General features: G+C 39.7%; 1 protein-coding gene across 1 annotated transcript in view; it reads right to left on the bottom strand.

Annotated features, from left to right (window-relative positions):
- Positions 1 to 21,694, bottom strand: part of ADAM22 (ADAM metallopeptidase domain 22) — a 124,309-nt gene that overhangs the window by 89,506 nt on the left and 13,109 nt on the right. Inside the window, exon 3 of the mRNA XM_061996254.1 lies at positions 17,228 to 17,304. Within this exon, the coding sequence (XP_061852238.1) occupies positions 17,228 to 17,304 (77 nt within the window). The remainder of the gene's footprint in view (positions 1 to 17,227; positions 17,305 to 21,694) is intronic.

The raw sequence follows: 21,694 nt of genomic DNA, 5'->3' as shown, positions 1-21,694 counted from the left end.
ACCACACGGTACCTGCACATTGATTTTGGGCTGCTGATACTGCTGATAATGATCTCTGCAGTGGAGACATCCATAAAACAGCATTAAAAGCTGCACAGTTCTAAGAGCTCAGAAACAATATTGCTCTTGTTTAGAGAAGATAGAGACAACAGTACTACAAGACAACACTGTAAATACATGTACAAAACCACTCCAAAACAATAATTAAACACAAATTCATTAATCACATTTGGTAATTGATGGAAGAGAGATGATTTCAGAAGGAAAAGCAGAGAACAAAGTCACTAAGAGAGAAGAGACACAGCTGAAGGAGTAACTCTGAGAGTAATGCCATGAAAAGGAATAACACATTCAAAATAGAAGGAGAAGAGGCAAATTTACAAATTAGGAGAACTGCATTAAAATGCTCAGTAAAGGTTTTTGGCAAGATGAAAAACCCCTTTGGTCACTCAGATCCCTTTGTCTCCAGCATGGAAACGTGTCATTCTTTCCAAGTGCAAGGAGAATTTGAATTAATGTGCCATAAAGAAGTTGTGGGACATAAATGTCCTGGGCAAAAACAACCTGAGAGGAGACAATGCAGCTAAGACATGAGCTAAGACAGTCAAGCAAATTCCCAAGGGAAAGGGGAGGAGAAGTATCGCTGAAAAAAATTACAGTGTCATGCTGCTCTTGATGTCAAGCCAAGTAACTGCAGTACTCACATTAGCAGAGTTCAAAGAGGCACCTGAGTAAAGGACACACTTTCTTCTATCAAGTATTCTCTCTAAAGCTGAAAAGTGTCTAAACCCACAGACCCATCACATTAAGTAGCAAAGAGCTGAAGAAAAATTCATCACAAAGACGGTGCCCCTGAAAAACAGAACAACTTAACACACAGCAGCCATACTGTTCCAAGTGTTGCACATGACAAGCAGAAAGCAGTGTCTGGGTTAACAGCAAACAGCCAGGGTCAGAGTGATAACAGGAGAGCAATAAGGATGTATTCTCTCTCTCAAAAAACGTTAGAAACTAGACTGAATAATGAAAAAGTCAATCAATCAAAACAGGGAGAGAAAGGATGCAGTGGAAGAAGCTATAGTGGCAACAGGTAAATGCCTGCACCAAGTTACAGCACAGCTTTTGATTTGCTATACATGCTAAACAACCATCATGCCTGAAAGGCAAATTCTGCAGCCAGCTAGGGTGGCACATTTGGTCCAAGTCCTACATCAGGTACTGGGGATTTTCCTTCCTATTAAATGGGGGAACTTGCAGAAATACAGAAACATTTTGTGTTCCAGCAGTGGTTTACCAGCAAACAGGCAATCCTTGCTCTACTCATTTACAACAGCATCAAATTGTTATGAGTATCTGTTGGGAATCACCTGATGCAGCTCCAGCCTTTTAGCTCCTCTAGATGTTTTCTCTGTATGTTGATTATTCCCTCCTCTGGCCTACTCTCTGACTTGTAATTTAAATTCCTTTGTCTCATGGCTCCTTTAGAGTGAATTGGAAGATTCTGGTTGCCATATGGCTCAAAGACAAGGGGAAAAAGATTCCTGATTTCTCATGTGCTCCTCTGCTGGCTCTGCTGCTGTCAAGCTGAGAGGTAACTCCCCCATCTTGGTCTTCTGCCTCTTCCCTTGAGTGACAACACTAACCCACAGCAGAGGTTGTTAGCTAGCTTCAGAAACCCCGGGGGAAAACAACTACATAGTTACAATACATTAACAATGCATAAAAATGCAACTTAAAATATGATACAAGATGCTTATACTATCCCAATCAGCACATCTCTAACAGTTTCTACAGATGCCTGGTGTTTAAGGTCATTCTGCTCTGGTTAGGGTGCTAATTGCCCACCTGCAGTTTGAAAAAGCTTAGGTTAGGTGGCTTCTAGATCTCAGACCCTGAGATCAGCTCACATACTCAAACATTGGCCTCTTATTCCCATAGAGTATTTAGTTCCTTCTGTTTGTCTTTCCAAGGACCACTGAAAGAGACTTGTGCACTGGTAACTGCTGCACTTTGAGGACAGAGACATACACATTCCTGGAATATGGGATGCAACAAAAGGGATTTTTAGAACCAAGGCCAAGTTCTTTTTTTAGGATGCTTGCCTGCAGCTCCTGCTGAAGTCAACCAGAACTAGTAATGTTCATCCAAGGGCAAAAATTGACATCTAACATTGATTTTATGCTACTCACAAGTCTAAATACAGAAAACATAAAATGAGTAACTGAAAACTAGCTATTGGGTTTGGATACAGAACTGAAAGGCAGTAGTTGCCCAAGTGCAGGTGCATGATTCTGTTTGCCTCATCTGGAGTCCTGTGTCCAGTTCTAGGCTCCCCAGCTCATGAGGGACAGGGAACTGCTGGAGAGAGGTCAGCACAGGGCTACCAAGATGATCAGGGGACTGGAACATCTTCCTTATGAGGAAAGGCTGAAGGATCTGGCACTGTTTAGCATGGAGAAAACTGAGGGAGGACCTTACCAACACTTATAAATACATCTAAAATGCAGGTGTTTAGAGGACAGGGTGAGTCCTTTCTGTAGTGCTCAGTGACAAGACAAAGGGTAATGGACACAAGCTGGAACACAAAAAGTTCTACTTAACCATGAAGAGAAACTTCTTGACTGTAAGGATGAGGGAGCCCTGGCCCAGGCTGTCCAGGGAGGGTGTGGAGGCTCCTCCTCTGGAGGTTTTCAAAACCCACCTGGAGACGTTCCTGTGTGACCTGATCTAGGTGAACCTGATTTAGCAGAGAGTTGGACAAGATGATCTCTGTAGCTTCCACCCCCTGCCATTGTGTGATCCTGTGTGTGTGTATCCATCTCTATACAGGTCTGTGTGTGTGTACAGATACACATGCTGTTTTTAAGCAAAGCACAGAGGAAGTTACTAAAGTTACTAATACAATTCATTGTGTTATTTGTGAAGATCTGTCAGATAACACACGTTTCTTTGGATTCTCCTACAGCCTCTGCCTACTCCAACTGAACTATACAATTAGCTAATAGCAGAACTGTACTCCTCTAACCCATCTGCACTACAGCATAGACCAACATGAACACTATCACAATCATTCAAAGATATAGAGAGAGTATCCAAGTTTTCCCCTATTTTTTTTTCTTTGATTGAAGATCATTTTCTGAACAAAACCCAAAAAGTCACTCAAAGCAGTGAGTGCTTGCTATTCCTCAAATTTAACTTGCAGTGCAGCTTAAGGAGACTTTCAGTGAAGTTTTCTTCCTTGTTTGTACTTAGATGAAAACCTCGTTTTAGTTAATATTTATATGAGATTTAAAGGAAAGAGGAAAAGAAAATATAACTTATCAAGCAGTTAATGACAAACTCTTGTTACTATATTTCAAGGATGAGTACATTCAGGAATAAGAGTCTAGTTCTTGAAACAAGTTTTGAAAATGCCACTACAAAGGAGGTCCCCGGGACACTACCTTTGTGCTGCTGTGCACTTCACAGCTCTCTGAAGTTTAATCCATCCCTCTTCAGCCCAACTGCACATATGTTTCTGCAGGGAGAAGAGGCTGGGCAGCAAGGACAACCCTACCTGCTTCCACAGGAGAAAGGCATGGATATAGATCTCCTTTTCTTCTGAGTATTCCCTTCTCATCCCAGCAAAGACCCAAACCCAAAAGATATACTTTTAGCAAAACAAGTTTATTATCTCACTATATTTTGGTTGGCATTAATACTGCAAAAGATTAACACAATGCCATCTATCCCTACCTCAGCATCATCTATTTCTTTTCAGACATTTACCACCAACCCTTTTCTGTACCCTGCCCTTGAAATCTGATACCAGTAGCTTTACCTGCCAAGCTTTTGGTGGTAAACCACCTAGGGCTTTAACATGAAATGTTCAATCAGTTGTCAGAAGCACAATCATAAACAAAGGCTCATCTTTTGCCCTTCAGATAAACACACAGATCACATTCCAGTTCTTCATACTGGTGAAACAAAAAACTGTGCAATAAATGTGTGCAATAAATGAAGGAGGAGTTATTAGTGATGAACAGTAACTGACCACGTGAATCACAAAACTCAAGTCTCTGAAGGTCTACATTCAAACACAGTTAATACCTTCCCAGGCTAACTTTGATGGGAAGGGCAGAAATAGCATCAGCCAGCAAATTTGTATGCTTGGGTCTAAAGTACTTCATTTCTGCTACTCAGATGGAGCAGGAGGACTGGAATGAAGTCAAATGATGTTCCCAGATCAAAACTCATAAAAACACACACGAGAATCTGGTTATCAAGGGAATGGCAGAAATTCCTTAGTACCAGCTCCTAGTCTTTCAGATTCCCAGATGCAAAATTATCCCAGTCATACCACCAAATATGGAAAGTACATACATTTAGTAAGAAGTGATGAAGTGAATTCCCACGGTCTATCTAAGCAGAAGGGCAAAGGGAAGAGCAACACAGGAGTACAGCGTAGCTACCTGATTCAAGTGGCAACACATCACATATTTGCAGGCCATCAGAACCTTATTATATCTGTTCCTATTGTAAAATTTCTAGCATGCCAGAAATCCATTAGCTGTGATGTTCTGGCAAACCACCAAAGGCAAATACATCTTCTTATACCCAAAAAGAAATGAAATCAAAGGATGACGATGGGTAAGTCCAGACTAAAGATCAGAAAGTTCATCCACAAAATACACTGTAACATAAGATTTAACAATTCTTCCAGAAAGAGAAAGACAAAAGATACCCTCTTAACTTTGTACCAAAGCAGAGGCTGTGAATATATAAACTAAAAGCTCCAGCCACTGTTTTTCATTAACACTAGAAACATATTTATATTAATCTCTTTTGCTAGACTTGGCAGCTTCTTTACAGTATCACATTGAGCTTGATCTTGCTATGTCTCTGCAGCTTCACATGTAGTGATTTCCGACTTCCAGACGAGCAGCTTACCAGAATGAAGTACAACAAACCAAATTTATTCCTTGGCTGATTTCAAGGAAGTTTCCTCCATAATCAAACTGGTCACTTGACACAGAAATGCATTGATAATCTGACTTGACATAGAAATGCATTGATAATCTGACTTGACATAGAAATGCATTGATAATCCGACACCCTTGGATGGATTCCTGTCTCTGAAGTCACTGGAAGAATTCCTTTGCTTCTTATAATTAAGTAAAAACAGAAGTGATGCTAAAACACATGGAACCATACCAAAAAGCTTTTCTTCCCTTCAGTGATATTTACAAATTGCTGTCTCTTTAGGAAGTGGAGATACATCTGAATTTCCTCAGTTCTTTGCTCTGAAAGCATGCATAACTCCATTAGAGAAACGTTACATCAAGCTCATTTTTTCTCCTTTTCTCTCAGCATTACTTCACTGACTTCTATCAAAATTTGACAGACCAAATGAAAAATGTGATTCATTAGAAGAGCAAGAATAAGCAGGGAGACAATTATAATATCTCACTGTCACCACCAAGCCTGTCTGTGTTTAAGGAAGGCTGAAGGAGTGCCTGTAAGTGACTGTTAAGGCTGAAGGAGTGCCACGAGTACCACATTTACAGTGAGAAAAGGCAGTTTTGCTCTAACTGAACTGCTTTGTAGAGGGAAAATCTTTAAGATGTGCTTTTTTAATCTGGTTGGCTTAGGCAGAACCAAAAGGCACCAAAAATTCACCATCTTCAAAAAGACAGATTGATTTTGTTTGTTTCCTTAAAATGATGCATCAAGTAATCTCTCTTAGAGTCTCAGAAGCATCACTGCAGTGTATTTGTTAACACACAACCAGGGGCTTAAAATCTGTCATGCCCTTTGGACATGAATGCTTTTGGTTTTTAATCCTGAGGCAAAATTTCCATCTTTGGAATTTAGGCCAATTTTCAGTACGTCATCAGGAAGGGTTTTACTTCAGGGGATGAGTACATCCCATCCATTTGTAACTCTTCCTGTACATTTATACCCTCCCCAATAGATTCTTTGGCAAGAACACAGAGATCTGATATGAAGTGACCAACAATGGATAAAAATAAATTTGGCTATTAAAAAGCTGGATTTTAAGTGGGTTTATTTCTTTGGAGAAAGCAGAGAAGAAACAGCAAGAGAAGAAAAATGTTGTTTGTGGGGTTTTTTTTCAATTGACCTTTTACATCTCAAAAAAGGGCAGAAATCCAATTTAGAAGAAATATTTATTTGTAGGTCATCTTTAATAAAAGTACAAGATGATTCTTCTCCTTCATCTCACGGTGTATCACACCAAATGACAGCATTTCATTTCCTTTGGGATGGCAGAAATAAAGTAAATGGAACAGAATGAGGACACATGATAAATTCCCTCTAACATTGCTTTGTCTTTTTTTTTTTGTTTAAAGAAATGAGACTATTATCATCTGACCAGGCCATCAGTCAACTGATAAAGGGATCTTTTCTGGCCTACCTGAACTGATTTCTATTTTATGGTAATTCAAGTAGCTTCCACACTCCTTCAAAAGAAACAGGAAAAGGATCAAAAACCAACTCCCAGTTCTTTTCAATAACATACCATAAAGCAGCCACAAACCTCAGGGTTTCTGTTAGATTTGTCTGACATCACAATGCATTAAACAACTTCTTAATATAGTGGTGCAAAGTAATATCCATAAAACACAACTTCTAATGCCCTATTTGATAAGCCATATAAATAAGGTATCTTCCATTGCTTCGTTCACCTACTACTATTTCATAATGAAACTTGGACAGTGAAGAACTAAAACTACACATGAAGCAATGAGGCATTTCAAGAATTTGAGAGACATAGGGAGTTTTGTTCAAATCAGAAGATTATTAGAAAGCAACCTTGATTTATCATGTGGTTGAAGAAAACAAGGAATTAGATGAGGCATTACAGAAGCATCACAGTAACAATGAATCACAGACTGTAAAGTCCAAAGGCCTTGAAAGCATCAAGAGTCCAGCTGTTTCCCATTCTGCCAACAGAATAAGAGTATGAAAGAATTGAAAGGTTTATCTTACTTGTCTATCAAAAATAGCTTTTAACATGCCTGTCTACAAGCCTGAAGCATCCTCTGTGGGGGATACCCCTGACAAAAGGCAGGGAGCTTGACTGAGCCCAGCGTGCCGCAGGGTGCCCTTGGCTTCCTGGACCACTGCACTCCAATAAAAGAGGTCATTAAGCTGGGAGTGTTTCTCAACCCAATGCAGCCAAGAAGAAAATCAGAGTAAGGTGTGCAACTTAAAACCTAAGCACAGAATTTGGTTTGTCTGTGGTTTTCTCCAAGGAAACAAACCTACTGCACTAGCCAAGATGCCACAACTGTCTGTAAATGTGGTCTTACTCACTAGCAGGTCCAAACAGAATGAAAACAATTACCTTAAAGACTACATACAATAAGTCAAAGGAAGCTTGTTTCCAGACATGGAGTAAGGAAACGTGAGCACAGCCATCTTGAATCTTACTAGCAAAAAACACATTTTAAAATGTTATATAAACCTCACACAAACACAGAAACAATGGCTGTGACTTCCTAAGCAGCACCTTATCTCTGTAATAACTACCACAAAAAACCCCAAGAGAGTACATTTGCTTTGATACAACAGAGTTTGTGTGCAAAACTTGAGCACTGCTATTTGCCAGGGAAGATGTTCCATGTGTTTACAACATACTGTTTTAATACTGCCTGTTGATTCAATCTCTTGATTATAATCACATTTCTTAAGTAGAACCACTACTCTGAGTAGAAGAAGGCTGAAGAACCTATTCCTCATGTAACTGTCTTGTGGAATTCAAGAACACAAGTTTGTAAGCTTATGGTTATCCAGCCATGGTTAAGTCCTCTGATAACCCCTAATAATTCCTACTACTTTCCTTCTCCATATTAATATCTCATTCCTAGCTCCATACATCACTGGACTCCTTCCCCAGAAATGGGGATTCCAATTTGTTTCACTGCTTAGCTGAGGAAAGTATTTGAGCCTCAAGCTCAAAGTCCCTCAGCATCTCCTCTGCTTCTATAAATGCTATTTTTAACACACACATACAGAGGGTCATCGTGTCAGAGGAGTTCTCAAGGAGACAGTGAAAAAAAACAGGGCACAGTGGCTGGACAACACAGAAAAAGGGATATGGAATCACAGAATGGTGGGGGTTGGAAGGGACCTTTAGAGATCATCTAGTCCAACCCCCCTGCAGAAGCAGGTCAACCTAGATCAGGTCACACAGGAACATGTCCAGGAAGGAACTGTATCAGCAGGAAGGCTGCTGACTCATAGAAAGACATCCTATAAATGATAGCAAAGAAAAGAGCTGATATTCACATTCCAGTTCATGCATTTTCCTGTCTACTACCCTCTTCATATGTCTTACTCTGAGCAGTATTTATATGTTACAATTCATAAGACAGTAGCAGTGTTGCAGCCACAGAGGTCTGAAAATCTAAGTGACAGAAAGTAAGAGAGATAATGGCTCCTATTAAGACCAACTTGTACAGCTGTTGCTTGCTTTTGTAAACACAAATCCTGTTCTAGCTGTTAAATCATAACCAAATATAGAAGTAGTTGGAAGGAGCAACGATTTGTTTTGTTTTATTCACAGAAGTGGCAGTAATGTATATACAATCCAAAGGTTCAAGGAAGAACTCTGGTGTTCAAATGAATGTTAGCATATGGGGACAGAACTCCATTTCAATAGTATATCCAGACATTGCACTTTGACCATCACAGTCAAAAACAGAAACCTCCTTTATTTTAAACCCTTTCATAATGACTAGAGGTCATTTTATTTATTGTTTATTCATTTTATCAATTGATTGTTAAAGTTACAGCCACTCCAAGTGTATCTTATCAGAAGATAAATTCACAGGCACTGAAACATGTTAAGCAGTTTGATCCTTTTCCTGATTTATGCCATTTTACTCTAAAGAAGATGCTAAATATAGCACATGATGGAGTGTATCTGTATATATGTGTGTTAGATATATAAGTGATCTGGTAAGCTGAGGAATATCATCAAGACAAACATTACAGTAATAGAATGGTAGTATCTCTTGGAAATAACTAATCATTTTCTACCCACATACATGCTCACAAATACAGAGTAATACATTTTCTCTTGTTTCTGTGACAAAAAAAAAAGAAATCAGATCATGGAAAGGCAATTTACTCAGTGCTGATAATCCCATATCGTTTAATTACTCTGCTTTAAACCAACAAATATTGCTTCCAATGAATGCAATTACCTAAAAGCAGTAAAATACTCTTTATCACATCCATTGAGAGGAAAACAAAGGATTGGCCTTTCCAGAAACATTTTTTGGAATGGGCTAGAAAGGATCCTAGGAGGGAATACAGACATTTCTTATACACAAATTAATGTTCTCAAATGTTATTTCTCTTAGAAGTCACATGCCATTGAGCTTTAAGTGGTGTTTCAGAAAGATTAGGGGGATTCTCTTGCACGTGCTCAGGATTACCTTACAGTGATGCATTTGGAAATGATGCACAAATGAAACAAATTCTCTTTATTGTGTACTCATTTTAACCAGAATGCCATTTATGCACCTGCAAGCATTTCATACACATCACTTAAAACTTTCTATATCCCCATCCAACTGAAGTCAGTAGCAAACTTGTGTTGATTTCAACAGCCTTTACCAGTAACTGGTACTAAACTCAACAAAGAGTCTACAGATAATTGTAGACAAGCAATCATAATGGAAATTTCTTAGCCTAAATCTAAGTCATAATACTAAATAATACAGAACAATGGAGTTATCAACAGCAATTTACCTTTTCCAAAAGAAACCATGAGACCACATCTGGAATATTGTGTCCAGTTCTAGGTCCCTCAGTTCAAGAAGGACAGGGAGCTGCTGGAGAGAGTTCAGTACAGGGCCACAAAGATGGTGAAGCATTTCCCTTCTTATGAAAGGCTGAGGGAGCTGGGGCTCTTGAGCTTGGAGAAGAGGAGTCTGAGTGGTGACCTCATTCATGGTTACAAATACATGAAGGGTGGATGTCAGGAGGCTGGAGCTAGGCTGTGCTCAGTGATGGTCAATGATAGGACAAGGGGCAACAGGGACAAGCTGGAACAGTAGAGTTTCCAAAGAAAAACAAGGAAAAGCTTTTTCCCTGTTGAGGTGAGTGAGCACTGGCAGGGGCTGCCCAGATGGGCTGTGGAGGCTCCTTCTCTGGAGACATTCAAACCCAGCTGGATGAGTCCCTGTGTGCCCTGCTCTAGGTGCTGCTGCTCTGGCAGGGGGGTTGCACTGGATGAGCTTTCAAGATCCCTTCCAATCACTGAGAATCTGTGACTATGGGAAACAAATCAAAGGAAAGTAATAAACTTACTGATAATCAACATAGGTCTATGGAAAACTTTTTTGTAAAACTAAGCTTGATTTTTTTTCTTGTACAAGATTACAAATTCAGTATCAGCAAAGTTAAAATAAGGTCAAAGAACACAGTTCATTTTTACCAAGCAGTCAATTCTAAGCTTGGAAAGAACAAAAAATAAGAAGGTTGTGCCACCTGTATACATAGCACTGGCAAAATACAGGAGTGAGTCCACCTTTCTTTAAAGATACTGATAAATTTGAGAGTTCAGGGAAAAGTCACAGAAAATATGAAAGGATTTCTAAGATGACATTTTCTCAAGATCCAGGAGCTCAGCTCATTTACTGTATGAAAAGCAGCCTGATATGCTATATGTAATTCAATGCTACATGGCTTTTTCAGTTGAAAATTAATGTTCAAACTTCCATCAGTGAGGGTAATTAACTATTCAAACAGTTCATATTTTGAAAAGTTCTTCATTCCCATACTAGTTCAACACAAAACTGGGAAACCATCCACAAAGGCAGGAACCCTTAGTGATGATGCTACACAAGTCCAAGTGCATAATCCCAGGAATTCTCCCTAGCCTCAGAATGTTCTGTGATACACTGGTAAAACCTTTATTTTTTTGTGTTACTTTTCCTTGTATCTTAGCCCAAACAGAATTAGGGAGCAGAAATCTCTGCAGAACTAACATTTCTAATTAATGAGAAGAAAATATAAGCTATCCAAAACCAATTGGTACAAAATATGTGTTAGCCAAGCATGCAAACACAAATGGAGGTGCAGAATAAGTGTCTCCTAAGCAAAGAAAATCAACCTTTGAAATTAACAATATCACAGGAGAACTGTCCAAAAGTCTGGCTTGCAATTATCAATCATACTAATTTTTCCACAACAGATTGGGGGTGGGGGGGAAAGAATGACTTCGCAAAATGGGATTGTGAAAGATTGGGCCAGCTGGGGTTCTGACCACAGAGCCTATGATAAACGTTACTTAGCAAGTAATGCAGAACATGGTTCAGTATCTCATTCAAGAAGACTTGAACTCGGTCTGTATTGTGCTAGCTGTAAATTGGTACTAAATATTGCAATTGAACTTTCAAAGCACTGTCATAGGATGCAAAAAAAAAAGGGTTTATTTAAGTAAGAACCAATTACCAAAATGTGATCACACTCAAGTAGGTTTCCTCAGCCTGCATGAATAAGAAAAGTGAACACAGCTTGAATTCCCTTGATCCCAATAAATTCTAGCTGCTACTGAGAACAATTGAGACTGTGTGCAGCCAAGGCATTCATTAAGATAACTAATAAGGGATTGAGTTGGACTTTAGGGAGACTCAAAACAACTTAAAGGAAGAGTAGCTCCTCCTCAGGTTTGATCTAACCTTCATTTACCACATGCAGTTAGCCAAAGAGTTACCAGGAGTCATTACAAGAGTAACAGAGATCATAAAGCACGGAGTACTTTTAAAGCAGAAAAGGCAGATGGGTCCTCTTGACCTTGGTAGCACAACCCAGCAGGTTGCATCATATATCACAGAGCCTCTCAACTGCACACCCATCCTGTGGGTGACTAGGAAGAGCAAGAGGCTCACAGGGGCAATGCAGGACACTTACTAGAAATTATACTTGTCAGAAACCAAGTAACTGCACTTTTGTTTAAACCACGTCAGGAAGCGAATCCTTTCAAATTCCACACAGCCAAATGTTTACAATTTAGAGCAACTTTAGGAATATGTTTTTCATTTACAGCTTACATGACACATTGATATTAGTGTTGGAGACCATTTGCCAAGAGAAATTGCAGGCAAGGTTTCAGCAGTTTGTCTCATGAGAAAGCTGGCACTTGTCTGTCAAGCTGCCTTTTATTTTGCTTCTGTTTTCACAATTGTTTTATGAAGTTTACAATCTGATTTTGTAAGGTTTGCAAAACTCTAGTAAAAAGACATTTCTAATAAACATTCCCCACAAGGAAATGTCTGCATCTTTCTCTGCAGAAGCTGCAAAAACTATTCATTGGCAAGGCAAAGCAATTAATTACTGGAGTAGCAGGAACCTTTCAGTGCCACTAACCAGCAATAATTTCAATGAAGATTGAACTATACAAAATACCTATCAATATTTTCTGAAGAAGCTGTTTTGGTTTTGCCTACCTTTCAATAAACTAAGAGAAAAAAGCATTTCTCTTCCACACAGAAAATGGACTGATTGTAGAGTTTACAGAAACTGCTTCATTTGAAATCTTTCAGCCATCTTTAACATTGTTGATCACCACGACCAAGGATTTATTCACACTCCTGTTACTTCTCTGGGACATGGTCAACAGAACCGTTCGACAGGAACAGAAGATGTGGGAGCCTCTGAAGATGTGAGGTTTCTGAGCACATCTTGTCCAGCCTACTACTTCTTTATGGATTATTTTCCACTCCCACAGAGGAATTGAATTTGTGTTGCAAGAAGAGAAAGCAGGTGGCAATTATGCTGCATCCTCGTGGCTGAGTGTCACCAAGGACAGAGCAGTCCTGAAGTGCTGAATATAAGCCTTAAATCCTTATTTATGTTTGTGACCCTTCAAAGCACTTCCCCATTACCAACCTCAGGATCTCAAGCTATAGCTGTGTTCACTCTCACAAAAAAAAGCCATGATTGGGAAGGGCTCTTCTTGTTATAGCCTGAGGAGCCAGGACGTGCACAGGTAGCCAGATGCTCGAGGGAGCTTTCAGAAGGTCATGACTTTCCTCAGCAGAGTGCTTGTGTCCACACTGCAACTCAGGAGTGATCACAATTCAGGCTCAGGCTCAAGAAACACCCTCTGCTTGTCCCCACAACAGGAAACACCAGAGCTCTCATACGATGCTGCAGCTAGGAAGAGCCTTCATCATCCTTCTTGCCCATCGTTGCTACTACAAAGTGAACTTGGGGTGGTCAGCCCATGCCAGATACTCCAGACAAGCACAGATACTGCAGCTTTTCTGATTAACTAACTTGCAGAATGCCCTTTCCCAACCCAATGCTGTGATCAGTTTGCTTTGTCCCATTGTGCCCTTGACACCTCTGCTGCTTCACGTGCTGATGAACAGGCCCTCACCTAGGGTCCCTCAGATCCACGTGGTTCACAGGACCCAAAGGGCCTCAAAGAAGCTTTCAGAAATGTGCCCCTTTCCAAGTGAGATCTGCTGTTTAATCACATGATTAGAGAGCAAGGTGAGAGTGTGAACAGCCACGTGGCTGCATTGAAGAAGACATACACTGTATGAGAAGAAGAAGTGGCCATTTGCTGAGCCACAGATGCCATGAGAGCATTACAAACTTCATGGGGAAAGAAGCAAAAAAGAAATCAATTAGTACATTTAATTAATTAGTACACTGCACAGTTCTGGGTTGACAGCCAGAGCTGGATGTGAGCTGAAGGAAGGAAAGCTGCAAGGAGCACCCACTTGCACAGTCCAGGTTTGCTAATGGTGAAGGCAGCATTAACAAAGATGGGCACAGAAAACAGCTCCATTAGCCAGTTCTGCCTGCACGAGGACACACTGATGCAGCTAATGCATCCCTAACTTTTGCAGAAGGGATTGAATCTGATGTAAAAATACAGCTGATTTGATCTGAAAGTTCCTTTTGTAAACACTCCAGCCAGCTGAACAGGCAAAAAAAGTTCAAAAATAAACACTGTACCTTAAAAACAAAGTTCGTTGTAGAGACACTATGGCAACTCAGGGAGAAAGGAACAGAGAAACAGTGATGACACCACTGAAAAAGAAACTACACTGGAATTACAACAGCTTTTTCTTCTTTTTTTATTATTAATGGTATTCATGGTAATGTCTCAATGTATCTCACATCTGCACTACTGTAAGCAAACGCACACTCAAAACTGGTTAAGATCCAAAATGAGTAACAAGAAAGCATGTGGATTTCAATGTTAAATTAAACTGTCATACTAATGGCAGCTGGAAAACTATTTTTCCTTCTTCTCTCTTCCATCCAAGACTGACAGAACACTCCCATCCTGGGTCTTAGTTCTCCTGAGGTCTGAAATATCAGCATAAGCTCAGCTTTTTGATTGCTCTGCCCACTTCCTCCATCTTCCTAGCTTGTTTCATTGCAGAGATCAGCATTTGGTTGCAGGACTGTGTTGTGAGAGGTGGCAGAGGAAGAGGCTAGAAAAGGAAAGATGTTCAACTAACATCCAGTAGCATCTCCTTCAGTGAAAAGAGATAACACTGAGGGTATCAGGCAATGAGGGAAGAGAGAGGCAAGTAAGAGACCATAAATATTCCTGTCAGAATCAACCGTCAGTGTACAAAAAGCTGTCAAGGAAAAGGTTGCAAGGCAAAAAAAGAAAGATTTGTGGTACCAATGATGATGGCAGAGAGGACAATTATCCCTGACACAAAAAGAAGAGAAAGAAACGTGTGACTCTTCATAGAACTAGGTACAGAGATGGAAAATGCACAAACACAACAGAATACAAAATACAAACAGGTACAAAATGGGGGGATGTAAAACAAAGCACAAGTAACACAGTCGAGGAACAGAGAAACATTGTCAGATAAGAAGATGGATTTGAAGAGGACAGGGAAAATAATGCCCACAAAGAGAGCAGGAAAGGAAGAAAATCTATTTGCAGACAGCTATTAGAGAGCAGGGGTATATTTTTCTTTCTGATTTTTTAATGCTCTTTGTTTGCTATGATCATTTGAATTTTAAGGAACCATATAGGAGAATGAACACTTTTCCTGTGGCTGTCCACTACTTAAATTACAGATGATGCTCAGATAGCACCCAAACCACACAAAAGCCACCCAAACCAACCTTTTAACAACAGAGACACTGCAAGAAAGCAGACTGACAAAGACAAGGTCTCTTCTTTCTGATGACCTATGTATTTGAGATTATTTTTTCCCCTCTCTGTTCCCCATACTCCCTTTAACATCCCTCAAATGTCTATTATGCATTAAACCTAATTTTACCAAAAAGGCCTACTTCAGTATGCTTTTGATATTATCAGAAGTTCAGTTACATTTTTCCAGAGGAAAACTAAAACCTGGACCCTTACTCCTTTCAAATGTTCAACTACTTTTCAATTATAAGGCTACTGGGGGACAAATTTGCAAACCACTCCTCAAAAAAATCAATGCTTTTCTCTCAAGACCCTTAGAAAGTACAAGCAGAACATAATATTTTCTTCCAATAGAAGAAAAATACACACAGCCTTCTGAAAGAACATATTTGTGCACAGGAATAAGAATTAAGACTACGTTTTAAACGTTGCTTTGGTGTACTTGACCCTTTTTATTTGATGATCTGCAAATGCCACTTCAGAAGCAGTTTAAATGTTGATTTAAATATCATGAATATCATTTAAATATCATGCCAAACATTCTCGTTTCCTTTCAGCCTTCTTGTTTTAATTTTGCACAATTTGTGACAGGACTTCTTTCGTATTACAAGGAAAAGCTCATGTTTAGGTTGCATTCTGATACTCTTAAGAACAACAAGAACATATTCTGACAGTCTTAACTCATACAAATATTGGTCTAATATCATGAAAGGAAACAAAAGAATGGCATAAAAACCAGGATCTGGCTCAAATCAAACTTCAAACATGTGTTTGTATTTATACAAACACATATAACTATGTGTATTTATACACATATGTGCATGGTCATGAACAAAGAAAAACACCTACAGAGAACTACTGCAGTTCATAAGGTCACATCCTTAACTATCTTTTCATATACCACTAGTTTCCTATGTTTGCTTTTGTTTACTTTTATTAAGATGATCTTAAATTCTTAACTGCAAGGTAACTCCTGACCTTTCAGAAACTGTGACCACACCATTAATCTGCCCCCCAAAATAAAACCAGGTTTCTGGTATAAATATGTACACAAAACTCCTATTTTCAACACACACTTCAGTGTTGTGGGCTTAGTGATTTTCAGCAGGAAATTCTAAACCAGCTTCTTTCCCCCCTGCCAGCAGCAGAGTTGTCTCTGCTGTCTGTAGCCAGCAAGGATTCACATGTGGTGAACTCATGTCAGTGCACATAAAGAAATTGCCTTTGTTTAAAATGTATTTACAAGGGAAAATAAAATGAAATGAGAGTGTCAGTCATTGCAAAGTGAATGGTTCATCTTTATAGCAGAAATACTTGTAGCAATTTAGCACAATCTCTTACACCAGACCATGCAACGTTGCGTTCCATTTTTAGGACACTAATTACTTAACAAAGCATTTCTATTTACCATATTATTTACTCTCTTTTCAGAGCAGAAGAGAAAAGCAACTCCTATTTTAAAATAGCTGTGCTAAAAGGCTACTTCAAAAACTCATTACTGAAAGCCACATACCAGATTTCACTTGAAGTTTACTATTGTTCAGTCTTCCATCGTAGACTGAAGTTCACAGTGTACTACTGCATGATAATGCTTCTCTGTTCCCAAAAGACTGTAAATGCATCCAGAGAAACTTCATTCTCAACTCTCCATCTCGTTCTTTCCTGAGGATTAACTGTAGTGCAATTGCTCTGTCTCCAGTACTTTTACACTGGGATATTAAAATGCTAACAGCTACCGGTTTTCAGCAACTCTGCCTTTTAATATCCAGGAAGGCTCTGCATCAGTGTAGTAATTTGCCTTCTTGGTAAACTGAATGATGGCAAATGAAATTAGAACTCTAAAATGTTAGTTACACTGAAATAGCTACTAAGTAGTAACAATGGGAATATCAAAGCCTACAACAGTACTGAAGAAAATGACAAAAGAACTTAAAATATACTACTGCAGATGAATTCAACACCTCGAAATAGCATTTGTGCTATAACACAGCCTCTAAAACCTCCATGGAAAAATGGTATTTCACTGGCACTGGGTCTTCAACAGATGTAGAATAAGATACAGTCATTACTTACTGGTTTAGCGTCACATCTAGGATGAAAGATGATCCAAAAGCATCAACCTGGAAGCTGGCTCGAGCAATATGGGTAGACTGCAACATGGAAAAGACTGGAATTAGTATTTAGCCACAACAAAACATATCATACAGGCTTGTGAATGCAGAAAGTAAATAATTTAAGTCAAAATGTGCCATTGACCAAATAAAGTGGCAATGAAGAGGACAAAGCAGTCTACAATAACAAATAGAAGATGTGTTTTCTGCATCTACAAGGCTTATTGAAGAATTCCCAGCAACACAACTTGTGACTAGGAGGCTCTGCCTTAGGAACCTCAGTAACCCCCATGTTAACCCATCCACACTGTAGAAAATTGGCTCTTCACTTTGAACTTCCATCCTGGGCAAAACCCTGAACAAAGGGAAGTGAAGGACCTCCTTGGCTAATTTCCTTAACCTGACTATGGACACAGACCAGTGGAGAACAGCTGAGCCACTACTGGTTTGGCCAGACCAGGATACATACAAAGGTCTCACTGACATCACCCAAAAGAAACTGCTCATTCAGATAGACTCTCACTTCAGCCCATATAGTGAGGTATTACCAATGGGCTAAAATCTGATCAGCTGCATTTCTGTAAAGCTGTGACTAGCCACCCTGTAGCCCATTTCCTCTAAAGGGCTCCCACACTCCAACCCCCTGAGTAGTCACTAAAACCACTCAAAAATGGGTGCTAGGGAAACATTTCTCCCTTTCTTTCTTTGACATATATTTTCCCCTGAATTAATTGCTTTCATTTGGTCCTCGCAGAGAATGAACATGGGAATACTTTGGAATTCATCACCTGCCAGAAATAGTGCATTTATTCTAGTAGTAGAGGAAGAAAATAGCTAACCAATGGAAATGCAACAGCTGTTTCTAGACCTGAAAACTCCCAAGAAACGGAACAGACACGTTATTTAACTAATTAATAGGAAAAGCTACTTTCAGACATCTTGGAGCAGTTTCAACTTCGTTCTTATTTTCTTTCCATTGAAGTCTGCACATTAAGATTTGAAGCATGTAGACAGGAATCTAAGAAGAAACATTGAAGAGCTACTTACAACTCCAAACTACACTTCTCTAAAGAAATACATTACAGGGTAGTACAACTGTAACAAATGATTTATTGAAAACTCTGGCAAACACAGGACAGGATGGGATAATGTGAATCATCAAATTCACTCTCTCTAAAACTACTGGCAGGCTTTCAATAGGCATTAAATCCAGAAGAACTGAGAATACCAGCTTCCCTGGAAAAGAACAGCAACAAAGAAACGGGAAGTTGAAGGAATCAGGATTTTTTTGTTCATTATATTTTGGAGTTGCCCTACAATGGAATGGGAGGTTTTCATGTCTACAGATGTAAGCATGAGTATTAATAATTAAAAACATAACAACCATAAACACTTAGAAACAGTTGATTCCTTTTAAAAAGGAGTTTCTTTTTGTTTCAAAAAGCCAGCTTTTCTTTATTGGAGAATGCTCAGGCTGAGTGCCCTCTATAAAAATGCCTGGTTGTGCTGCTGAAGAGAACGTGCATGAAAACTGCATGATGAGAAATCCCAGATCTTTCAATGACTGTTTAGAATGATGCAGTTTAACTGGAAAGCTTCCTAAAGGCCCCTTGATTCCACCCAGAGATCCTTTCAGTTATCCCCCATTACCTCTCACCTGCTTTGTAACACAGGCCACAGGTCTTGACTAAATGGTTCTCGTAACTTTGAGATGATTAAAGAGCATCTCATTTGAATCAGTGTATAATCTCTGACCAATTCACTGAATGTAACATAGGGTTTACCTTATCTGGGTATGTTCACTCCAGTCATGAATTACAATTGATATTAAAATCTATGTTTTACCTAACACAGCCTAAAAAAAACCAAAGATAAGGCAATAATTTCCCTGCATCACCCATTTGATCTCTTTGAAATGGAGGGATTCATGCTTGCCCCAAATGACTCGTGAGGCTGGTTGGTACCTGTGACACAACAATGGACGTCCACAGCATGTACTGACATCCATAGTGCCACCTTTTAGCTCTTTCATCATTATATCGTTAAACAACACCCTACAGTATTTCTGGGATGCATCAAGAAGAGTAAGAGCAGCAGGTCAAGGGAGGTTTTCTCCTCCCCCTCTACTCTGCCCTGGTGAGGCCTCATCTGGAGCCCTGTGTCCAGTTCTGGGCTCCCCAGCTGAAGAGGGGCAGGCAACTGCTGGAGAGAGGCCAGTGCAGGGACACCAAGATGATCAGGGGACTGGAGCATCTTCCTTATGAGGAAAGGCTGCGGGACCTGGGACTGTTTAGTCTGGAGGAGACTCAGGGGGGATCTCATTAATATTTATAAGTATCTAAATGGATGTCAGGAGGTTGGGACATCCCTTTTTTCTATGGTATCTAGTGACAGGGTGATGGGATGAAGCTGGAACACAAAAAGTTCCATTTAAACATAAGAAAAAACTCTTTCACTGTTGAGGTGAGGGAGCCCTGGCACAGGCTGCCCAGAGGGGCTGTGGAGGCTCCTTCCTTGGAGCTCTTCAAGATCCGCCTGGACATGTTCCTGTGTGACCTGATCTAGGTGGGATCTGCTTTTGCAGGGGGTTTGGACTGGATGATCTCTAGAGGTCCATTCCAACCCCTATCATTCTATTTTATTATTCCTGCTTGTTAACAACATCGCTACATATGCCATCATTTCATTTAGCTCTGTGTACACAGTGTAACCAACTCCATACGATCATTTGCTGGTACCAAAAAGGAATTTGTTTGTAAGGAAGAATGTAAAAAGCCTAACTTAAATTCCTAAGTATATATATACTGTACATAGCCCTTTAAATGTATTCACCTCATTCCCTGCAAGAGCAAAAATGACTAGGGTCTTTTGGTTTGGTTTTGAACTGCTAGGTATATTGCATCTTATTGATTTGGTCTGGGAAATTTCCTCCCCTGAACATGTCTCTAAGACAAACAATTACAAGGCTAATGTATTTCTGAGGTGACCCCGCACCACAGTTATTCTCTTCCAGAAGCTGTTAATGTGGACTTAAGGGAGAAAATGCCTATTAATAAATCAAGATGGAAAACATTATATAGATGTAACCATCCCTATGACATGTGGTGCAAACCCAGGCAGCTCACCATTAAGTTTAAGCTCATGTGTAATCGAGTGTATCCCAAACATATCTCAAATCTATGGAGGTACCAGAACACACATTTTGGATAGCCCAACTCAGCCCTCTCCAGAAATTGCATCCCTTCCTTCAACCCTGATACATGGTTGTAAAACACTGTAATGCCACATACTCTGGGATGCTGCCAAAACTGAACGGGTCTGCCCTATCCTGGCCACAAGTTCCCACCTGCTCTCCCTTGTCAGCTCCTGACTACCCAGAAAGTAAGATCAGCATCAGAAAATTAATCATTATTTGCAGCAGATCCGCTTTCCGATGGACAAATAAGCTGATCCAAATAAAATATACAGTCACATCATTAGAGAATGCAAAGGCAAGAACCTGGAAGGGACGTGCAAGACAAAGGCAGATTTCTTCTCTCAATGACAGCTAGCAGATCTCATTCAGCATTAACAAAAAACTGCACCTAAGAGTGCTGGCCAGTACATTTGTTAGCATAACAGTTCTTCTGATATATCTGGTTAAGAACCACAAAACAAAGAAAGAGATTTTAAGGAGTCTTGGCTCTACATATTATCAAGCACATCTACCTGCCTGCTCAGCAAGACAAGCAGCTGCAAAGGAAGCTTACACTCATTGACATATGCCAATAAAACAACCCAAAGAAAGGAAATAAGTACTTTTATTCCAGCTACAGCACCTTATTCAAGCAGAATTAACAAGAAGGACACCTGGCAACGGTTCCTCTAAAACCACTGAAGCAAGACAATCAATTATGTCATTCAGTTCTCAAACCAAGGAATCTGCTCTGAAAATTCGAGGCTTTTTCAACGACCAAAGGCATGACACATCAACAGCTGACAACTGAGTCCTAAAAGGGGAGTTCTTGGAGACCAGGAGAGATACATCCATGCAGAACATGAACAAGAGCCAGGAAAGAAGAATCTAGCAACTTAATGGAAGAATGCAGTGTCATGATTCTGACACAATGAAAAAGCTCTGACATTTTAATGGCATGCATCCGAAGAAGGAAAATACTGGTATCAACTCTGAAATGAGCTGCAGTACTTTCAGATGCAATTTCTAGTGGCCTGTGAAGTGTATACTACTCTGCAAGCCCTCTACAGAAAAGCACCCCATGCATCTAATGCAAGCATGAGAGGGCTAACTTTTGACAAAGATTGCAAAGTTGCAGCGTCTCAGTGAATGTCTGAAAGGAATCAACAGTAAACTGAGTGGGAAAGGATTATTTCAAGTCACAAAGCAGAAAGACATTTTATCTGAAACAACCGTTAAAAGCTTGGATCTTAG

This window comes from Colius striatus, chromosome 5 (assembly GCF_028858725.1).
Source record: "Colius striatus isolate bColStr4 chromosome 5, bColStr4.1.hap1, whole genome shotgun sequence".
In the NCBI taxonomy this organism is placed as follows: Eukaryota; Metazoa; Chordata; class Aves; order Coliiformes; family Coliidae; genus Colius; species Colius striatus.
Note: the sequence above shows the minus strand (reverse complement) of the source record. Positions and strands in the feature narration are given on the sequence as shown.